Genomic DNA, 24120 nt, shown 5'->3' on the forward strand with positions numbered 1-24120 from the left:
GGTTTTCAACAACATGATAGTGACTTTTGGGTGAACTATCCCTTTTATGTACATAAGCTGTAAAATATATAACGAAAAGTACACAGACATTTACTGCTGCATGTCAAGAAATAAACACTTCAACAAACAAATCCTTCTGAGAGTTTGCCCGTTTTTTTGCCCACCTACAACCGCTGACATTTAGACAGATGGGCCAGCAGTTAGTATTTTCCTCGCGCTATCTTTCTTGCTGTTGCCCCTGGTCAATCAGAGATCCAGTCAGGCTTAAAGAGAGAATTAAGAAGAGGCCAAGATTCAGGTAAATCTGACAGGGTCTGGAGGATCTATGCCTGAATAACTGCACAGGCTGGCCTTGCTACTCTCTGCTTTCATCAGAACTTCATGATTACTTAAGACAAATACAGTCTGAGGGCTATTGAAAAACAGTCACACACATTTTAAAAGCTATTATTTCCCTGATTCCCTGAAAGCATGACAATCACTTCCTGTTAAACAACTGCACATTTAAGTAAAACACAATACCATTCAAAATATATGAATCATACATGCAGCTGTTTTAACCCTTGTGATGTGCTGGAAATCCAAAATGACCAGCCTTTTAAAAATTGTTGGTATATCTATCATTATGCTGTATTATCACAACAACTTGGATTCAGTCTTTTTGTCTTCATTCAATTAGAACAGATTTTGTATTTGTTTTTAGAACTCATTTGTTATATGCTGCATTGATCTAACCATATGCACCTCAGTTTTTGAGTGAAAACAGCATGTTGTGTGGATAAGTTTGGCCATGTTCTCTAAAAGACTGAGGTGAATAAACTTCAAAATGTTCCAAAAAGAAATACAAGATCTGCGCTAATTAAAAGATAACAAGTTGACAAAAACATTGAATCCAATATTTGGTAATAAAATAAATCAATTTATAATACATTTTTTGTAGGTCAGTCATTTTTGACCAGGAACACCACAAGTGTAAAATTCCATATAAATCCCATATAAAATCCCAAATAAGTACAAAAATTATCAAAATATTTTGGGACGTTTTAGTCTAATGCGATAACATTAACTAAAATCCTTTCCAGGTCAAAATGACCAGAACACAACATGAGGTTTAAACATTACATTGTGGTTGCCAAGCCAAATTAAAAATACAATAAAATGTATATTTCTTTATTCACTTATTACCTAGTCCTAAGCCAGGTGGATACATACAGTACAAAATGGCATTTTAATATGGAGTATATATTAAAATAATTTGCACAGTGAGAGTAAAACTGCATTTCTACTTCCAGGACTCATGGGCCTATGATAAATATGGCTTCAAACATTGCGAAAACATCAAAAAAGTACGAAAAAAGGCACCCTTCACATTCCTATTACCATAATCTATTTATGCATGAAATGCTTTATCATTGTGCATTACATAAAGCATGCACAGAAGCAAAAAATAGACAGGCCAAACTGGGGAAAGTCAGCAAAACTTTGACTACAAACTGTGACTACTAATGTAGACTATTAAATCAATACGAAAGAAGACCAATTTAAGGCTTTTTTACTTTCAGGGGATTGCATCAGAAATATCAGACAGTATATTTAAGAGATAATCAAAGTGTGAATGCTTTTAATGTCCCTAAAGGCAAAGCAAGCCTTCAACAGCATAGCTATTCTCTCAGTCTGTCAATATTGGTCAATGCTGAGCTGCAGGCTTCAGCGCACATCAAAGTCTTAAAACATGCTTTAGGCACTTACAGTAAACTGTGCAGAGAAAGCTTCTGTGATTGTCAAATAAAAAAATAAAAAACACACGCTCTCTGGCACTCCCAGGATACATTACTGAGAGTCATTTCTAATGTAAAGTGTAATGAGACACTCAGTGATAAAGCAATAGCAGGGTAATATAATCTTTGTTGCTACATTTGCAAATCAGCATTCAATATGACCGTGTTAAAAGCTAAGTAGGAAAAATCTTGTATTGCACTTACACTAATGCTGTAAATAAATCAAACCAAGTGATCCTACATGATTATTGTGAAAATGACACTGGCGTGCTTTCGTTGCAAGTGACAAAATCGAAAATGAGTTTGGTAAACTCTGTGACTTCAGCTTATCTCACACATTACAAAAACATGACTGCAAAGCATCAGATTTCAGAATACCTGCTGCAAAAAAACATTCCGAATCATCTGAAAGACTTGCAGAGACATCAAATCTGTCACAATGCAATACATCATTCATAAAAGAGAATACAGGAGAAAGGCATGTTAGAACTTTGATGTTTTAGTGAAGCATGTTTAATCTTGCCATATCTTCTGAAAAACTGCAAAAGAATTCAAATTGGACTTGCTCGGCATTAACTGAGCACGCTGAATCACAGTGACTGGACCATCAGTTCCTGAGACGGAGCAAAGCAAATCACAGATGATATCTGTAAGGTTGTGATTTATATCAATCAGCAAAAAATAAACCAGACCAGCAACCTCACAAGCGAATCCTATTGTAACAGGAGTTCATAGAGCTACACCTACTTCCAATTCACAGTAAATCAGGACAAAGTAAAAATAATATAGTAGAATATATCAAATTGTACATGATTTATACTTTTTTTAGCAAGTTTGAGCAAGGCCTTCAAGTATAATTCTAAAAACGCCCCCCTTTAGTTCATGGTGCACAAGTCTTTTTGCTGTAAAATCTTCACTCATTTTGAGACACAGTAAACGTGATAACTTTTATAATGTTAGTAATATTTAAAAATGAACACTTACCAGCCTGAAGCAACTTAGGTTTACTTGATTATCCATTAATCATTTTCTAGAAAAATCATGTTGTGAGTGTGTGTGTGTCAAATGTGAGTATTAATTATGATACATTAGGCTTGTGAGGATCTCTCAATCATCATTGTATTGCACTGCTTTATGGATTTGATCATTAAAATAAGCATTTATATATCATCTTACTAAGATATTATTGAACAATATAGTGACAACTGATATTTATATGCATTTTATATACTGTAAGCAGTCTGGTATATACATAATAAGCTATTAGAATTTTATTTTGGCCATATAAATATCAGCAACTGCATGAAATTACATATTTTTTATTTTTCTCTGAATAAAACGTAGGTATTTTTTTTCTTCATCGAGTGTAAGCTCCATATTCTCACTATATCACACTATAAGAGCCATAAAAACCAGATGTATGAAATATGAATGACACTTTTTTTTTTTAAGATTTTGTCTAAAAGTTCAATGAACTGAACATTGCCAAGCTGTGAGGTGGGGGAGATACCAATATATCAATACAGAACTTCACTGTCCCTGAAACCCTAGAGAATGAACCTTCTATAGAATAAAAAATTCATGTCTGAATAGGAAAGATCTTCATATCCATACCAAAAGCTTTGGAAAATGCAGAATTCCTATTAAGATATCACAATATGTATAACTGTATGACCATTATACTGTAGTATCATTATTTGTGCATTCATTTATTCATGAAATTAATTTTTTGCTGTAATACCAAGCAGTGATGTTAACAATCTGTAAAATATATATATATATATTTTTTTTAGATTTAAAAAAAGAAAAGAATCTTCAGATAAAAATTCCCCAGAAAACGAATTCTTTGAACTGAGTCTTTCGGTAAAACTGCTTATTGATCCTGTTAAGTAATAACCAAGAGAAGAGTTCAGAGCATTAGTGTGCAAATCATTAGAAGCATCACGTTAAACTTGAACCCATAAGACAGTGACCGGTGGAGCATTACAAAGAGAGTATGTCCTGCCCTAGCTCCTATGCTAATTTTATAAGATGACCACCCCAAGGCAGACAAATGAGAGCTGTGCACTCCATGAAGAATAACATCAATGACCGCTCACATCCCATGACTATAGAGCCCCTTTCAGAACACTCCCTAAAATACATAATTTAACAGCAGAGTGCATCATCACATCACTTATTGATTATTTCTATATTATCTCTAAATGCTGTATAAATACATTTATAATGGTAGTGAATTTCGATTGTTACTCCAAGATTGTTGGTTTATGCCAATTGATAAAGAATTTTTTTAAAAATTACAGTAATATCTATTCTAAGCATTTTACATGGGGAATGAAAAGTATGTGCAGTATGTGTGACACGTACACTCTTAAAAATAAAGGTGCTTCAAAAGGTTCTTCACAGCGATGCCATAGAAGAACCATTTTTGGTTCCACAAAGAACCATTCAGTCAAAGGTTCTTTAAAGAACCATCTCTTTCGTACCTTTTTATAAGCTAAAGAACCTTTAGTGAAACCTTTCGCCACAAAGAACCTTTAGTGAAACAGAAAGGTTCTTCAGATGTTAAAGGTTCTTTATGGAACCAGACAAACAGGTTCTTCTATGGCATTGTGAAGCACCTTTATTTTTAAGAGTGTAGCCTGATATTTGTATGGATCTAATTAGCAAGAAATCATTTAAATGTGTTTTTAAGACAAGAATATCCATGCAAGTTTTACTGCTTATGTGACTCAGGTACGGTTTTGATAAAAACCTTCTTTATCTGCATATCTGCCTCATCCAAAGATTCATGCCTGGAAAAATATGAATATATATCATGCATCAAATCTCCAAGTGGGTGGACTTGGAATAGAATAGGGTGGAATATAAGCAGTACTTGCTTATTTCACACCGCCTAATGCAACTGCACGATTCAACTGTGTCTGTGGGGCTGGAGGCAGAACTACGGTTCCCAGAATGCAATGCAGCAGGAATAAATCATGCAAAAATATTGCTTTATTGTTAATTTTTACTGCAATATTTACACTTGTGTTAACTGAATCTATGTCCTTAATATGTGATCGTTGAGTCTCACAGCCATAGTAATTTGTGCATTGGATGTACTGTACAAAAGAGTTAGTTCACCCAAAATAGCTCACTAAAAACTTAACCTCATGCCGCGTCAAACCTTTCTGACTTACTTTGTTCTGCAGAACACCAAAGACGACATTCTGAAGAGCGTCTCAGCATTTTATCACCCATACAATTAAAATCAATGTTGCTTTAGACCTCACATTAAATTTTTGGACAAAAACTGTAAGTCATGCAGGTTGGAAAGTCATGGTTGAGTAAAGGATGACAGAATTTTTATTCTAGGGTGAACTAGTCCTTGAAATACCCTGCAAACTGAATCAAATACTTGAGTTCAAGTGCCATTATGAAGAGTATTTGTTCACGAAATTACTGACCCAGGCAAATATTACATGAAAGTACCAACAAAAAAAGAATCATTAACAAACCAACAACCTTTCCACTGTGATATTAGTTTCTTGCACACTGTAATTTACCACAATCATATCAAAGTTTTCCTGCTTGAAACAATAATATAATTTGAAAGCATATAAATAATGTATAGAAACTATTCTATACTATATACATACATATCTATACGTGAGTCTTATGCAACCTCCTCCCTTTATATAAGTTATATAAGACCGAAGCCATACCACAATACGAACAGACAGCCAAAATATAGTTTGAGATAATACAAGCTAACTGTGTGAAAAGAGTGTCGTGTTTCTGCTAGAAACACTATGCTGAAATCCCCAGTGCTGTAATGTTGATAAGGGAGATCACCATTGTGAGAAGCTTTCAACCATCTGTCACTCTGACAGTCGGGTCAGGGGGCGTCCACTTAAGACTTCATCATCCTGCCTGCTTCAGAGAAGGACCCTCAGTTCAATTAATAACATGTTGTAGTGCTTTGTTTTCTGCTATTTGATTTCCATCAGTGGTGCTGGTACTTGTTCAAGGCCTGAAGAGATCTGCATTCAGTATTTTACAGCAGTCAGGAGGAACATAAAAAGGGTAATAAATAGACAATTTTCTTTAAGTCATTAAGTATTTTTGGTTCTACTGGCGACATTCCTTGCATGTGCTGGGTGCTTGTAACTCTAATTTAATCAAACCAGCAGTTTAATAAACTAAATAAGAAAGGACAAACAATTACGTTTCTGTGTTAGTCTAACACCTCAGGTTATGATCAATGCATTTACTAATAAGAGTGATATTGAATTCCTGAGTTAGGACGCTCTGACTGACAGCTCTTTTAATAAAGTGCAAACAAATAACTCCTACGCTGGCATTAGCATTATTTTTGCGGCCATAAAAGTGTTTCCTGAGGGATGAACATAATTGGTTGTTTATAAATAAAAGCTAGAAATACCATTAAACGCTTGCGATGTGTCACTGGAGAGATCAGAGTAAACAACCTGTTTTTATTGCACATATTCCTCTTTGTGACAACACATGGATATTGGAAACCACATGAAATTAACTGATAAAGTAGACTATCCATCTTTGTGCTTAAATCAACCTACAATTACTTTGTGGTTGCAATTGCTACCTTAAAACTTACTAGAGAAGGTTTGCTTTCGGCTTCCCCAAATGTGCTCAAATCCTTTCTTACTGTGGAGAAAGGAAGTATACAGTATAGATTTATTGGATCAAAAATACAACAAAACAGTAATATTAAGAAATAATATTAACAGACAGATCGATAGATAGATAGATAGATAGATAGCTAGATAGCTAGATAGATAGATAGATAGATAGATAGATAGATAGATAGATAGATAGATAGATAGATAGATCTATCAAACAGTTCTCTAGTGTCTAGTGATACTACATTATTGTTGGCACTTTTCACTTCTTCTTAGTTTTTGTTCCGTGTCTTTTGCCACCAGATGATGAATATTCTAATTTACTTCTATTAATTTGTCACTTAATATGCATCACTAACATTAAGCCAACAACAACACAAAATTGAAGTGTTGCTGGCAAATTATGCACTGAAACCTCAGTCGGTATTCCAATAATTTGTAGACTTCAAGATGTTGTCAATCAACCTACCACGGCTTATGTATTTTTAAAACACTATCAAAATGCAACAGCTTACAGCTTCACACTACACCGATAAGTCAGACGTTTCTTTTTTCAGTGCTTTAAAGTCCAAATCAAAAACGTGACAACCTTTCACATGCAGTTAGAGTGAACGGGCTCTGCCACAATGCTGTACAAAAACACAAGAGGAAAAATGCTGCCTTAGAAATGTCTTGTTTTTTTTCAGGTAGAAACCATGGCTTCTGGCTTGGCTAAAGTCTGCCACCCTTCATTTGCTTTGGCTGAGCTGAAATGGCTTTTCTTTGGGGGATAGATAAATCACCACACATCTCCAGATGTGCACAGGCACACCGCAGCAGTCGCCATTTGGATCAGTGCTACAGAGAAGTTGGGGCACGCAGAGGTACTCTGCCATCAGTGTGACAGTGTTTGTGACAGCTTATCTCAACAGTTCTCCATTATGCGGAAGCTGCGCTCATGATCAAAAGTAAAATACATGACATGACTGACGGCGATCAATACAAAAAGACTCCAGATGTCCTTAATGTTCTTTTCCACCTGATTTCACCTTTTTGCTGACTTCTGAACTGTGGCACCAATACAGCCATGAACTTACAAGATATAACGTTGCTATGGAAATGTATTCATTTTCATTTGCTTTATGTTCTCACAGTCAAGGAGATGGGTTGCTTTGAGATAAATGCAATTGTGAGTCAATCTGTTTTAACTGATATCTGCAGGAGTCTATAGAATCAATAGTGGATGAACCAAAACTAACTGTGCCACATAACTGAGAAAATCAAAGTTTATTTGAATGGCTAAATTAAGAGAGAGGGAGGGGAAAAGCAGCACTCTGGGCTGACAGATGGTATGACACATTTAATTCTCAAGTGGAAGGACTTCAAGTGGAAAAAAGGACTAAGAAATGAGGTCCAGAGATTCTCTGGTGTCTGTGAGACATGAGTGTAACACAGTTCACCGATCAGAAAGTCAAAAGTCAACACTTGCATACATTTCATTCTTTCCATTAATGCCGATTTGTTTGATTTGTGCAATTTGGATCCTTGGTGCATTCACTGTGGCAAGCATATGATTTTATATTCAAGCATATAAAATCAAATTCAAATGATGCTGCAAGTTTGGAGTGTTGAGAAAATGCCAACAGAATTGAATCTAATTTCTCTTTAAATCAGAAACACATTATTGTAACTTCTGACAAATATTTGGCTTGTTTATTATGAACAGTTGGCAGTGATTCAGATGTTGATGTCAGTAGGAGTAACAACATCCTGTTATTAACTATCAACTATTATCCACTAGCAATTGTTCAATCTCAGTTTTTGTTTCCTCAGGAACATGAGTTTATTATCAACAGATATGTTATTTAGAGAAACCACAAGTGTTTTTACAGTTCAGCCCAACGCCAAACATTTCAGCCATCAAGACTAAACGAATAAATGAACAAACGCTTAGCAATTATGCACATACAGACCAGAAATTATGTACATGTAAAAGAGTTGCAATGATTTACTAAATATGATTTCTCATTTAAAATAATTAATCTATACATTTTCACATTATTTTCTTGCTCCCATGTTCTTTAATTAATGTAATATATATGTTATTTATTAGTATAAAATGGTTAGCACTATTCTTGGCTTGACAAAAATCAAATAAGGCACTCAAGGCTCTGTGTGTGACAACTAAAAAGAGCATGTAATTTATAATACAGGCTCTGACAAAATGTTCATTGCTTCAGTCATTAAAATCATTGCTAATTTTAAAAACAATTTGAATGACAATGTCAATGTCTCATTCATAAAGATGGATGAATCAGTGTTTGTGGATGAATCAGTGTACGCGTTTTTGTGACAAATGAGGACATAAATTTGTATAATGACAAAGGTATGACATAGGTATTACAAGGAGAAGGTGACTTTTCAGGACATTCCCCACTTTTCAAAACGCTTATAAATCACACAGAATGGAGTGTATTGAAAATCTGAAATAGCACAAAGTCTCCTGTAAGGGGTAGGTTTAGGGGTAGGGTTGGTAAAGGGCAATAGAATATACGCTCTGTACATTATAAAACCATTACGCCTATGGGATGTCCCCACTTTTCACAAATGTAAACCTGTGTGTTTGTGAATGAATCTATAGTCACATATTACTGTATACACAATATAACAGTCTAAAGGGGCTTATTTGCTATACACACACACGTGTGTATGTGTGTGTGTGTGTGGTCCACTAGATGTGTGTGTGTGTGTGTATGTGTGTGTGTGTGTGTGTGTGTGTGTGTGTGTGTGTCTATGTGGGTGGGTGTAAAGTTATGGGCACAATATACATATATTCAAAATTCTGTAAAAGAACAACTAAATATCAGCTTTAATAGAATGAAGTTATCCACTGTATTTACAATTTATATCTGTCTGTCTGTCGATCCATCCATCTATCTATCTATCTATCTATCTATCTATCTATCTATCTATCTATCTATCTATCTATCTATCTATCCATCCATCCATCTATCTATCCATCTATCTATTCATCCATCCATCCATCCATCCATCCATCCATCCATCTATCTATCTATATATCTATCTATCTGTTTATTCATCCATACATACATCCACACATGGATGCATGCACATTGTGTTAGTAACACACACACACAAACACACACAAACAACAAGCATTCTGCACATGAATGTCTCTTTATTCAAAAGAGGGTTTTTTCAAGCATCAGACTCCGCAATAAGGGTCTATACAGATCGACGGACTGTTGCCGTCCTCAGCAGTTTTGTTGTGCAGATTTGTTCCAGACAAAAATGACATTATTTTAGACAGAGTTTCTGGAGCCAAGCGTCAAAGGACACAAGCACAGGCCACTGTCTCATGCTACACAAAACGTCCTCCGCTGCGTCTGGTACCACACGCAGGGCAAAAGCGAAACGAAAGAGGCATACTTTACTCTCAGTCCCCCTACAGGAAAAACGACTGCCTTGTTACCCACATTTATATAACTTCACGGAATAACCATTAGAGGAAAAGTAAGTAAACAACGATGCTACTGTAAGTGCATGTGTGGGCGTCCACAAACGAGAGTGTATCTGTGTGTGACTGAGAGTAAAGAGGGAATGAGAAATCAGGCATGAGCGAGATGGGAGAGGGAGAATGACTGAAACAGAGGGAATAGAGAAACGAGTCGAACTTACATTTGATTTGTTGATTAACTACTTATCTAAATAGGCCACCAAATCTGATTACATAGACCAGACTGCATGCTGATTGCATTACCAGACGATTGCATCTCACCACGGATTCCCAAAACAACTCCAGCAGAAAAATGAGACGTGCAAACAGCAGCCAGATTAGGCTAATACTAATATTTATAGTTCAATAAAAATTAAAACATTTAAACACTTAAAACCAGTTTATTACTAACTAAAATTATTAAATAAGAAGTAACACCTAGCCTACTGATTAGCTGCTTAAATAAACATTCTAATGTTTGCAAAACGGTTAAAAAAGCATTTAAAATGAAAAAGTACATAACATGAAACGTAATTATATATATACACACACACTTATAATGTAAATAATCATTGACTTACTTCAAGACAGCATTGTCTCCTTGTCTGACAGTGATGTTGTCCTTTAAATAAGATTCTCCGCTTCTCGCTGGCACTCCTGCGGGCACAAGGAACAGCAGTCTTAGAGCCACAACAACCAGGCATTTCCACTGCAGCTCAAAATAACCAGTTATGCCCATTTTTTCCGTCAGAAAACTCAGAAACTTCCGTCCGCAAAAAGAAGCGTATGACTGAAGGAGCGTAAATGTGATTCCCCTCGGAACGCAGCGTCCACTTCGTATTCCGTCCTCTAAATATCTCCAAAAGTATTCGTTTTACTCAGTGTTACTGACAGGAAATCCTCCAAAACGTAAATATTCCTTGAAAGTTTTCAGCAGTCGGGTGAAACGTTTTTTCACGCGTTTTCAGACACACGGAGGTGCTGTAACCGAGTCTTCAGAGGCAGCACATATGTTGCTCGCGCTCTCAAAGATGCTTCAGCCTCGTTCTGAGCCTCGTCGCTTTCAAATTCACTTTAATTGGACCCGCACAAACTGAACGCGACTGCGAGAGGATGTTCAGTGCGTGAACACCTCCGGGGTGCTGAAACGGGTTGGCTGTGTGTGGAAAGAAGCAGAAATACGCCTGGAGACCGAGAGAACGCGCTCGGTGGTGCTCTTATGCACGGATAGGTGAGGAAACTGACTACCCGTCAGTTCCTGTGTCTCCCTAAGTAGAGCTGAACTCTGTGTGAACGCATGCGGAGAAGACACCATACACGCGTTGAGGTCAACACAGATAATGGGGGGAATATTTACTCCAAACACATTCAAATAAATAATATATTTATTGTGGACAACTGGGCAATTATTTATTTGTCTATCTATCTATCTATCTATCTATCTATCTATCTATCTATCTATCTATCTATCTAAAAACCCCTTTAAACCCAGCAAATATGCTAGTTTTGTAGACCAGCTAAAACCATCTTTAGATGTTTTTTTCCGGCCGTCGATTAGTACTGCATACTAAAAATAAACAATATGCGATTATGAAATTAGACTTGTGGAAAACATCCTTTTCAGCAACATTTAATCATTAAAGCTATCGTTTTTAGCCTTGCATGAAATATAATCCATGATAAGGAGATTACAGTGGGCAGAATCCAAACATTTTATGTGGTGTACGTGGAATTTATTTCAGATTATCATTCTCATATCCATATACCACAGTCTTCAGATAATCCTTAACTAATCACTGCACTTAAACTAGTTTATGTTTACATTGATGGTAGATACGAATCTTGTAACTGTGACTCATAAGTTGCTATTAAATCACAGTACTATGTGAAAATGTAACTATTTCAAACTATATTAGTGTGGTATGACACCTCGAGTCTAAATGCACTCTGGCATATCATATCTTACTCATTATCTCTTAATTTCTTATCAAATGGCAAGATACTTATATATGTGCACTGCAAATGTCTACATTTAACCTCAAGGTCAAAAGCAATTTGGGCCAGAAAACTAGGACATTAGCATACCATTTCAACAACTAAATCTCTGGCAACTGCAGACTTTGCGATCCTACTAGAATCAGTAACTGTGTTAGTGGAGGCTGCCTCTGTCTTCAAGGTAAACACATTTCGCTTTAGCTTTTCAATCAAAAATGTTACTCTGGTTGAGCCATTCCTGGTAGATAACATTAATTCAGCTAGATGCATTGGAATGTGAGCTAAAATCACATCAGTTTGAGGGAAGCTATGTTGAAAATGTCAATTATCATTCCGCATGGTTATGCAAATTATGTTGAGGGAGACGACGAGTTAATACAGCTGGTATAGCTGGAAATATCTGACGCTCAATCTCCGGTTGGCATTCAGAGTCACTCAAAACTATTCATGCGCGTTCACTTTCGTACTGTCACCTGATGTTCAATGTCCCCGTCTGCAGTGTCTAGTGTTAAACTATCAATTTGTCAAATGCAGACTTGATAAAAAGTGACTTCCGCACATTTGTGCATGCTTGTGTGTGTATGTTTTCTAATTACTGGTGCCTTAACTTAATTGTTGACATGCCCCAGTATCTGCGGAGAAGGAAAACAGCTCTTTAACTTGCTTTTTAAACAATAGGCCAAATTATGAATGCAACCTAAACAACTGTTGCAGACACATTGAACAAATTAGCATAGTTTTGCAATATCCAACATCTCTAAAGGACTAGAAAAAGTGATTTTGCACTCTATTTATAAACTATGTGTGTTTGTAAGTTGAAAAGCACTACAAATCCGTTAAAATTGCTTTTATTTTGTGCATTAATGGTGGAGTCTTTCTGCATGGTACATGATTACACAAGTAGGGGGCGACAAGTGACTGTCTTTATGGGTAAGTCATGGACTCATTCATTCATCTGATTGGTTCAAATCACTGATTTAATGAAACAAGGAGCAAAACAAATGACAAGTCTTTAAGAGTGAGTCAATAAATCACAGTTCACGGATTTGATTCATTCAAAACACTGATGTACACAGGGGAAAAAAACAAGTGACTTTACAACTGAGTCGATAGATAGATAGATAGATAGATAGATAGATAGATAGATAGATAGATAGATAGATAGATAGATAGATAGATAGATAGATAGATAGATAGATAGATAGATAGATAGACTTTATTAAAAGGTTATTTGTTGAGTAGCAACACAAACAACACAAAGGTCAGCTCGAACTGGCAAAGATCAAACCTGTAATAATACAGAGGCAAAAGCAGGATGTAATCTTCACATGGCATTTCTTCCATGTTCAGTTTTCTTAAAAAAAATGAATCCCTTCAAAAATATCTGGCTAAAGAATAATCCCCCAGTTGACCTTTCTGGACCAAAACTGAAGCAAAGCTCACAAAATCTATTCATTAGTGTCCCAAAGTCTGAGACATGCAACACAACCTGATTCTGAACTCCTTGATCCCAGAGTGCACCATTCATGCTTGTCACACTCCACAAGTTTGTCTGTCACCATTCAGACATGGATTTAAAGGGATATATATACTCAAAAATGAATATTCTGCCATTTTCTCTTGCTTTCATATCCTTCCAAACCATTATGATTTTATTTTCTTCTGTAGAACATAAAAGGAGATGTTAGGCAAAATGTCCATGCTGCTCTTTTCCATAGAATGAAAGTCAATGGTGACCAGAGGCTGTCAAGCTTCAAAAAGCACCATAAAAAGTTCCCAACAGCAATAATTTTGTGTTTCCCTCAAATAAAGTTACTGTATGACTTGTAATACAGTATGTAAATCATATTTTATGATGTTTTTATTGCACATTTAGTCATTTTAGGAGCTTAACCGCCCCTGGTCATCATTCACTTTCAATGTAAATGAAAAAGACACTTTGACATTCTGCTAAGCATCTGCTTTTTGTGTTCCATGGAAAGTGAAATGGGTTTGAAATAGCATGAGGGTGAGTAAATGATGAAATAATCCTTTAAGCAAAACACTGAACCATATTCTATTGAATATTCATCATGGTGTGGAGAAAAACTTCTAAACAGTCATATTTAGACAATAAGACAGCAATGACAAGTACATTTGCATGAAGGAACTGCATCCTTCACAGTGCACTGGTTTTCTAATCCAGACTGTGATTCATTATGAAAGCACTTGAGATGACCCCTCTATAGGCCCCCTGCACTAAAGAAAACCTTATTCTTTTGACCCCGAGTTCCCAACTCAAGGTTATGTTTAAAGGATGCGCAACACCCCCATTATCTTCAGTCTGGAGAATCTGTTTGAACAGAACGGAGCGTCTCTCCCAGAGGAGACTTGCTAACCTTGCAATGAACTGAGGAGGTCTCCTCTCCTGTGATAACTTCTGCTAAACTAACAATGAGTGTTGCGTCCTTGGTAATACATTTCACTGAAAGACAAGGAAAAGGTGCTATTGTACAACTTGTTCGAAGGTTGCTTCTTCTCATTTCAAATTACAAAGTGGTGCGAAAACATCAAATCAAAGACTTTACGAAGAGATTTGATGTATGTTCACAGTTACACTTGATCTAGGATGTTTAATTCCATTGACTACATTTCATGCCTAAGCTGCGTTTTCCTCAAGGCAAGAAACAGATCGCACAGATGTTCTGCCGTCATGTCTTTTAGTTTTTAAACATCAAAACGAGTGAGAAATGAACATATTATGGTGATTCTCATTCATTTAGTCTAACTGCTAACTTCTGCAATATAAGATTTTTTTTTTTCATTTTGAGCAATACTGTTGACACCCACAAAGCAGCATGTGCAGCAAAACAATAGCGTCTTGTATGGTGTTTTGCAAATATTCCCCCCTGAAGTTCCTCCATTTGACACACAGAATTGTTTGCTGAAACACTTAACGAAGACCTCTAATATTTCTAGTAACCTGCTGCTTTGAATACCAATGTGAACAAACAAAAGAAAATATTTTCTTTGCTGGCACACCTGTCTCCATCACCATGCATGGTTTTGTAATAAAAAATAAGGGACATTGAGCTTTATTTAAGAAAATAAAAATGTGACTAGCTATACATAAAATACATAAAAAAGAAATAGTTCACCCAAAAATGAAAATATATTCACTCTGAGGTCATCCAAGATGTAGATAATGAGTTTGTTTCTTCATTAGAACAGATTTGTGGAAATTCAGCATTACATCACTTACTCACCAGTGGATCCTCTGCAGTGAATGGGTGCCGTTGGAATTAGAGTCCAAACAGCTTATAAAAACATCAAAATAATCCACAAGTAATCTGCATGACTCCAGTTCATCAATTAACATCTTGTGAAGTGAAATGCTGCATGTTTGTAAGAAATAAATCCATCTTTAATGCGATTTTCTGTCAAACCGTCATTTCTGGCCAAAATACCAGTCCATAATCCATAATAACGCCTCCTCCAGTGAAAAAGTTAATCACTTTTGTCCTCCTCTCTCATCAAAATCCACCAACATATTTGTTTAGAACTGTTTTGCACCATTTTAACTAGTAAATTTTCTCTCCTGATTCAGACGAGATGACTCCCAGGAGAAAGCAGTATTATGGATAGAGGACTACAGAAGCAATGGTTTTTAGTTAAGTCTTAATGATGGATTTGATTATTATAAACACATAATTTCACTTCACAAGATGTTTATTGTTTGACTGGAGTCGTGTGGATTACTTGTGGATTATTGTGATGTTTTTTATCAGCTGTTTGGACTAAATTTAATCTAAATGTATTCTAATCTGTTCCACCAAAGAAACAAAAATCATAGATTTTCATAAATTTTCAACAAATCTTATTTTTTAGGTGAACTATTCCTCTAAATAGGATCACACTAGACAAAATATCCATCATTGCAAATCTGCTTCATGAGGTGGAATTAATCTACTTGACTCTTTGGTAAGCAAAGCTGTTTTCTGAAAGAAATCCAAGTGAATTTCACAATTAATCAGAAAGAAATGACAACTGACACATTTAATTAAATGTGACATTTTAAAACAAAGATAGTATAGAAATAGTATTTTCTTGTAAAATGTACTCCAATAACCTCACATTTTATTTACAACTTTAAAAAATTAATTTTTTACAGTATATAAACATGTTAGGATGGCCTAAAGTTTTAATGGGTTTTAAAGGCACATCCTTTCCTGCAGTGCTACTGCGCAGTAATGAACTCCTCTGAGCGGTTTCACAAAATGTTAGTAAATTACAGGGCAATTTAAAATGACCTGGTGCCACTACTGCATCCATCCAGCCAGCAGACACATGCATTTCTATTGTTCAAAAATAGCAGCCTCCACTATCACTCACACAGTCTGCTGTAGTCAGTTAGGAATTAATTTGAGTCCTGACCCTGAAGCAACTGGACTGGATATGATGACAAATCTCATACAGGGAGCGGCTCATGGCCTGCACATTTTTTATCTGTCACACAGTTGTGTCAGCATAGCAGGCATCTATTCACAAGCACCGTCGGGGTATGTAACCGTTTTAACTTCGTTTACTAATCAGCAAGCATTGAGGAAACAGTGCCAAAGGTTTCCAACATGTTTATCGATAAAAATTTGAAGCTAAACCAATGGCAATATCATGTCATATATCTATCAGTGATCTACTAAGCTAGTACACTAATAAGTGCTCTAGTAAAGTGACTAACAGGCTAATAATGGAAGTGTTTGTGTGTACATATACAGTACATGACCCCTCTGATATTTCTGGTCACTTCTGTCTGCCTGTTAAATAACTGCTATTATTATTATTATTCATCTGTTTTCAGTATTGTTTGAATATTTTGAGTGATTATTGATCTATATTGATTTGTATTTTACTTGTATTGATTTGTATGGTTATTCGAGTTTAAGCCGTTTTCTCTCTCTTTCTTTCTTTTTTTTTTTTTGTGGGAGTACACCTACATAGTGATTGAACGTGTCTAATTAGGATGACCACCTGTTACTTATAGAGTTGAACCTCAGTTCACGTAATTTGTGCCAGACGAAGACCTGATGGTCGAAATGTTGCAATAAATATTTCTTATGGAGCAGTTATATCAGTGTGCGGACAATACATTTGTTCTTTTGTTATAACTGTTATTACTCATGCATCTTATAATGACAATTTCTTCCGAAATTTATCATCACAAGTTTATCTAGGATGGCTCAAGTATTTCCTCCTAGAGCCCCATGTGGTGATGCATATGTGAAGTATTATTCACATTAAACCACCAAAATGAGTTTATCAATGTTTTATGAGAAGCATTTCACACAGAGGATAAAATATAATGACATTTCTAGTCACACGATGACCTGCAGTTTGCCGCACATATGCACTGAAAAACAGCCAAATAATTTAAATGTCATATGAACACATTGAAATATGTAACCAATGCAAAATGCTGTTATTAATTCACCTGCTGTTGCTTCTTTGAATCCTTTATTTGCCACTATTGGATGGATGGATGGATAAAAATGTTAGATTGAAAAAAGAACTGAACAACATAACGATAGATAGATAGATAGATAGATAGATAGATAGATAGATAGATAGATAGATAGATAGATAGATAGATAGATAGATAGATAGATAGATAGATAGATAGATAGATAGCTTACTCTGTGGCAGAAGAAATGATTTCCACACGACAAAAAGGAAAGCTCCACTAAAAAGGAGAAAGAGCAGCAAGACAAGATAAATTGATGTGAGCACAGCGATAGATAGATAGATAGATAGATAGATAGCTTACTCTGTGGCAGAAGAAATGATTTCCACACGACAAAAAGGAAAGCTCCACTAAAAAGGAGAAAGAGCAGCAAGACAAGATAAATTGATGTGAGCACAGCTGTCCCTTATTGAAAACAATAGCCATAACTAGATCCAGCCTTGGCCATTTGGCTCTGCTGGTCTATCTCAACATGCTTTATGATTGATGGAGGTTTGCAACCAAGAAGCACTGTGTTGGCTTTATTGTGGACCCCTAAAACAGGTGTTAAGATTGCAAGAGTCAATGAACAGCCTATGGGAGACAGTTTATATGCAGTGGAGAATGGCCATTTGACAATGCGGTACAAGAGCTATTCAGCTATTCAGATATATTGTTTAAATTAACACTATTTTTTTAATAGAGCTGTCAAAAAAAACAATGAATAAAACTGACTGAATAAAATAAGACTGTAAACTAAAAATAATCTGAAAATGTGAAAAAAGAAAAAAAGTAACAAAATAAAAAAAGTTGAAAATGCTAAACTACAGTAATCTTGTGGGGTAGATGTACACTCACTTTATCTAAAAATCTCCACATTTCCCAGAGAAAACATATGCTCAGGATTATCAGTATAATCCATTTTCCCTGTTTAGATCAGTCTGAACTGCTAAATTTATTTTGAAGCCAAGTCGCTATGTAACTGACTCTGATTACATCTGGGTTAGCTGTCAATATAGATTAAAACACTGTTAGCTGTATTATTCTTCAAAGTCACAGCCACATTTCACATTGTTTGCTCTTTAAGCTGTAGAATGTATAATTAAAGGGGTCAAATGATACGATTTCAAGTTTTCCTTTCTCTTTGGAGTGTTACAAGCTGTTCTTGAATAGATAAGATCCCTAAAGTTGCAAAGACTAAAGTCTCAAACCCAAAAGAGATACTCTTTATAAAAGTTAAGACTGGTCCACGCCCTCCTAAAACGCCTCGTTTAAACACGCCCCCACATGTCTACATCACAAATGCAGACATGGTTTTATGTTTATGCGGTGCGATGCAACGCAACACGTAAAAAGACAGTATAAGTCATTATAATCCGTAATTATGTCCCCACTGGATGCAACAAATGCCTCGTTTATAATGGGTTTTAATGTTTTTGTCTCGTCGCTCCGGGACACAGCATCACAATATGGTAAGGGGCGTATCATTTCCGTCACACGCTTGAGGTATTCAGCCAATCACAACGCACTGGATAGCTGGCCAATCAGATCACACCTCCATTTTCAGACCGATGAGCTTTGTAAAAATCTACGCATAGAAACAATAATGTACAGTATGTGGAAAATAATGTATTTTTTTAACCTTAAACTGCATAAACACATTTCATTACACCAAATACACAAAAGAATGTTCTTTTTAGCAACATCATATGACCCCTTTAAGTAAAATATACATGGTACAACCAACCTAAATGCATTTCTGTATTTGTACTGTAGGTGTATAATTACCCAAACTGCTGAGGTGACTTTTCAAATTAGTCCTCGTTGGCTATAATTGGACTCATTGTGCTAAGCAGTAATTATGAGCTAATATCATGCATTTTAATGCTGGAGATTCAAAGCAATTTTTGTTTTGCATGATACAGAATTCCTGAGAGGACGGTTTCAATGAAGTGATTAAGATGCCTTGTATGTTAACTGATTATTCTCTTTGACCTTGTCTCATTAGTGAACACAATTGAATTTGAAATAGTTTGTTTACCGATTACACAACGTGTCAAAGAAAATGACAAAGTTGATTTCTGGTGCCTGATTTCCTGATGAGGTCAAATGATACTGTGGCAGACATTCACTCTACCTTAAACCCATACCAACAAAAATCCAGGCTTGGTTTGTGTTGATATTATGTAATATCAGAAATGTCCCCAAATATCATGCCTAACCCAGAGGCAAGTATTTTTTTCTGTCCACGCTGAAAGCAAAAATGCTGGCCAAACATCAGAGCCAATAAGAACAGTGTGTGGGAGAGGTTTCTGTTTGCACCAGGGGGTCAAGGCTTGGCTGATTAGTAAAGCCCCTGCTGATAGATGCGGTACAAAAAAAAAATCTCATCTGATTGATTATCCATGCATTCATATGAAATATTAGAAGTAACATGTACTTCCTTATATAATGAAATGTAATTTATTTGTGTCTAATTTTTGGACAGATAACAGTAAATTATGTGATTTAGATTAACCGATTCATTGAAAAGATTCAACTCAAAATATTGGCTCTTTCAAAGTTTCTCCCACAAACTAAGAAGTACAGAAATGTTAATGAATTAAAAAAAAAAATTCAAATCTATCAAAACATGTTATATATATATCAAAGTTTGTTTTTTGTTTTTTAATCAGATGTAAGTTCATGTCCCAGTCACATTTTCCTGGTTAAATAAACATTACATAAAAAACTATTCTATTATATGCTTTTACATTAACAATGTAATATTGTTATTAAAGCCAAGTATGAATCTCATCAAGTTAGAGTTTTTAAGCATTTGACATTTTTTCCAAAATAATAACTCAAGACAGTAACGATTAAAACAATAATTTTTATTTGTGAACATATGGTCAGCTATTCTATTTAATAGTTAATTTCTTTAAAATTTTCAGATCATCAGTCATCAAAGCTCAGTAAATATTGGTCACAGACAGAGATTTACTTTACACCAAGCTGATTACTCACTAAAAACTCCCACAGATCATGTTTTCAGGCCATTTCAAGTCTTATTTTTGATGTAAGTGGTTATATCTAAGCGTGTGAGTTGTTTAATTAGTCTTCCCATTAACGTCATTATATTGTTCATTCAGACTGATTCGTGAATGCAGGATTTATCACATGAACCAATCACAGCCGAACATAACCAGTCATATCCAATCATTTCACGATGGAGGCATTGCCTCCTCTCACGTGACTTTCCCCCATTCATTATCAATTACCGCCCACCAAACCCACTACATGCTTTAGGGGTCTGTTAAAACTCAATGGGCTCAGAAGAGGCAAGAGAGACGCTGTAACTCTACCTGCAGGTGTCGCTGATGGACAATGTTTCTTTAGAAAAACAAGTGATTTCTGCACTTTTAAATGTTCTATTTTGTAATACTGGCGTTGTTTTATTTTTGTACTACAATTTTATTTCTCATCCAATACATAAATTTTTGCACAAGTCATGTGCTTTTTTGATCATTCATTTTCATTCTATTGAAAAGTATGACCAGTATATTCTACTTTTGTGACATAAGATTTTTGAAATGACAAGGGTGAGTAAATGCCAGAATTAAATCTACTTACTGTAAATTCCTGGAGAAGGAAGGGGAACTACAGATACTCTCAGTGATCTTCAACCAATTCGAATGAAGTGTATTAAATCAAATTACATTTATTAAATTAAACCATGAAACACACATATCCATGGACTGTTTTTGAACTCTTTCCTGTCCCTTTCTTCAGAATAGATTAGTCATATAGCAAATAACCTGTTGAAAGGAACTCGGAACTCAACAATGCAATATTCCCAAAAAAGTGACTTTCATTTATATTAGGCTTGACAAATTGGAAAGCGCTTGACAGGCTCCCTTGATCTTCATTGACTTTCATCAAAGGTTGCAGACTGCAGTGAAGGACTGGGGATTACTTTGGAGTGTTTGGAGGCTTTGGTCTTAAATTAGTCATGGCTTAGAAGGCAACGATTCTTCCACCGATTTTAAAGTTCACTCGGTCTACATCTATACAACATTAAGAAGCTCTAAGACAATACATCATGCATAAGCATTGAGGAGCACATGCTGTGCTTAAACAAAACCAAAGGAGAAGGATATGAAGAAGACTGCAAATGGTGATAAAATATTTTATTAGAAGAACATTTGGGGGTAAATATTATGTAGGTCAAAACATCAGAAGCCATTCTGGAGGAACTTCAATATATATTAGAACGTTTTCATCAGCTGAAGCGCAAGCTTCTGAGCTGTAGGCTTCAGAGCTTTGATGTACACAAAAATGAAATGCTAAATGTACTGTACCCACCCTTTTAGACTTTGGGTGGAGGAAAAGCAGAAAAAAATAACATATTGATAAAAATCACTGTTCTCTTCCAGCGTGAGTGATGTTGTTTTCACACTGTGCAGAAATGCACTATTGATCAGTAACCCCACTACATTTACCATCATTTTTCTACCTCGGCACACCGCAGACAGAAATCACTCCTGCTTCCAGGGCCACTTAACTTGCCCTTTTGAGGGAGAAAGGGATAAACAGTGTATGCAGTATGGACTGAGCTCGCCCCAACCCAACAACACCGCCCACCATAATGGAGTGTGTTTGACCAGCAGCGCATGGAATTGGTTCCTTCTTTTATTAGCGGAATAAGAAATCTGTGACTACAAAACAGGCAGAGAGTGAACATGAACAACAAATGCATGATAATGGGAGTGATATAAGTGAATGGATTTACAAAGCTTTGTCAGGACATACTGCTTCTTATCTTCAAAGAAAAGGAACAAAAGTTAATCTTGCACTTATGTACAAAAAATATTCTTAATAAACAGTATACAATTATAAATGCTAAACAGTACTACACGTCTACACATCATTTTGTCTCAATTTCCAGTAAAAATATCAAAACATCTTTAAAACAATAAAGTTACATGAAAAGCCAAATTGCATATGCCTTTAATACTCGTTTATATGGATTAAATTAAGTTTCTTTATAATAATTTATTATATTACATTTCTAAACATAATTTTTTTATCATTATTTGATCTGTTTGATTTAAACATGCCATTACATTTCAATAGATTTTTGTTTTAAACAAAATAAGAAATAATAAAAATAGAAATATACAATAAAATAAGAAAAATAAAATTCATTTTAATGTAATATGTCACTTGCTATGAGCATAAATATATTGTGTGCAGTAAGTTTTAATATCGTGTGCTTTTTACAAAAATGTTGAAATGATTTTAAGGATACTTTGAAATCTTTACTTGGAAAAAAAGTCAAAATGGATTATTTTAATATGTTTTGCATTACTATTTAAGTATTTCTATTTTAAAAATGAATGTGTTACTTTGCCATTTCTTTGTAAAATGTCTAGAAATCTCTGAGTGAAAATTGTTTTACCACCATTTTTTTTCAGTGTATAATAAATGATGGAAGAAATCACTAGTAAAATGTTACAAATATTTACAAAATCAAGTAACACATTGAATTAAATGCGAAATTTTGAAAAAGAAAAAATAGTATTGAAATATTATTTTCTTGTAAAACGCACTCCCAATAATCTTTCCAACTTAGACATTTTTTATTACATTTCTATGAACAGACAGTGTTTTCCGCAAAAATGATTTTCTTAATCGATGTGCTAAAATATTTTTACAGTACAATGATTAAGAAATTACTTCTGCAGAAAACTAAATGAAATGAAAATGAATATGCAACAACCTCAACAAAATGCAAATGCAGCATTTCAAAACTAAAATCACAACGACATCCACAGAATTCCTTCATAAAAAAAATGTTTCCTTTTGAAATCTTGCACTAATTTGCCAGTTGTACTTTGTTTTTGAATGCATATGTGCAGCCGGAAATGAGGAGGTGAAGCTATTTCACCCCAAACTTAATGCAATATCACACTTCTGTTCTACTTCCCCCCCCACTCGGCCGGGGAAATGCCTCTCATTTCCACTTCTTCAAAGCTACGGTGTCCTCAAGGCAGAACACAGCCCCTCTGCTCCAGCACGTCACCCAGACTAATAAGCAAAAGCTGTCCTCACTGGAGCATGGGCCGCAGCAACCACAGGAAGAGCAGATACAGACCTTATCATGAAAAAATAATCCCTGGCTAACTGCGGCGGGAACCCTGTAGGATTGCACCTCCGCTGCAGACAGCTGGCGAGATTACCAGAGAGACCAGAGATCTTTTGCAGAGCCATCTAGTCCAATCAGACCAGACGGGTTTGATGCGGCAGCGGGGCAAAAGGAGATGCTACATTTGAGTTTCTCTCACAAGCAAGCTAGCATTTTGCCTTTGGGCTGGAAAACAATTCTGCTGAATCATGATTAAGACAGCAGCTTGGAGACAGACCCCTTGTTCAGGTATTCAATGGGGGGCTTATCGTAAGGCTCAACATGATGCCATATGTTTCTTGGCTCAAGGAAGTGACTTAATGTGTCTCATTCTGTTTACTGCTCACTAGACCAAGTCGCTCTTTACCAACCGCCACTTTTATTTATCCTGCAGGGCATTGGGATTTTCAGATTTTAAAAGTTGTTTGCAGTGAAGGATTTTACATTTGAATTGGAATGGGGTGTCAAGAGCAAATGGAGTTCTCCTTATATAACTTCTTGAAGACTTCTTCAGCGATCCACAGGACCCCCTTCTCCCCCCCCCCCCCCCCCCCCCCCCCCCCCCC

The 24120-nt window shown here is 35.7% G+C and overlaps 1 protein-coding gene across 2 annotated transcripts in view; it reads right to left on the minus strand.

Annotated features, from left to right (window-relative positions):
- Positions 1-24120, minus strand: part of LOC107588660 (opioid-binding protein/cell adhesion molecule-like) — a 147727-nt gene that overhangs the window by 66877 nt on the left and 56730 nt on the right. The window contains exon 2 of one of the 2 annotated variants that reach the window (XM_016276869.1): positions 10499-10574. In XM_016276869.1, the coding sequence (XP_016132355.1) occupies positions 10499-10574 (76 nt within the window). Of the gene's footprint in view, positions 1-10498; positions 11140-24120 lie in introns of those variants that run through there. The other variant, XM_016276860.1, reaches the window with a different exon arrangement.

The sequence above is a fragment of the Sinocyclocheilus grahami genome, unplaced genomic scaffold (assembly GCF_001515645.1).
Source record: "Sinocyclocheilus grahami isolate Dianchi unplaced genomic scaffold, SAMN03320097.WGS_v1.1 scaffold7.1, whole genome shotgun sequence".
NCBI classification, from domain to species: domain Eukaryota; kingdom Metazoa; phylum Chordata; class Actinopteri; order Cypriniformes; family Cyprinidae; genus Sinocyclocheilus; species Sinocyclocheilus grahami.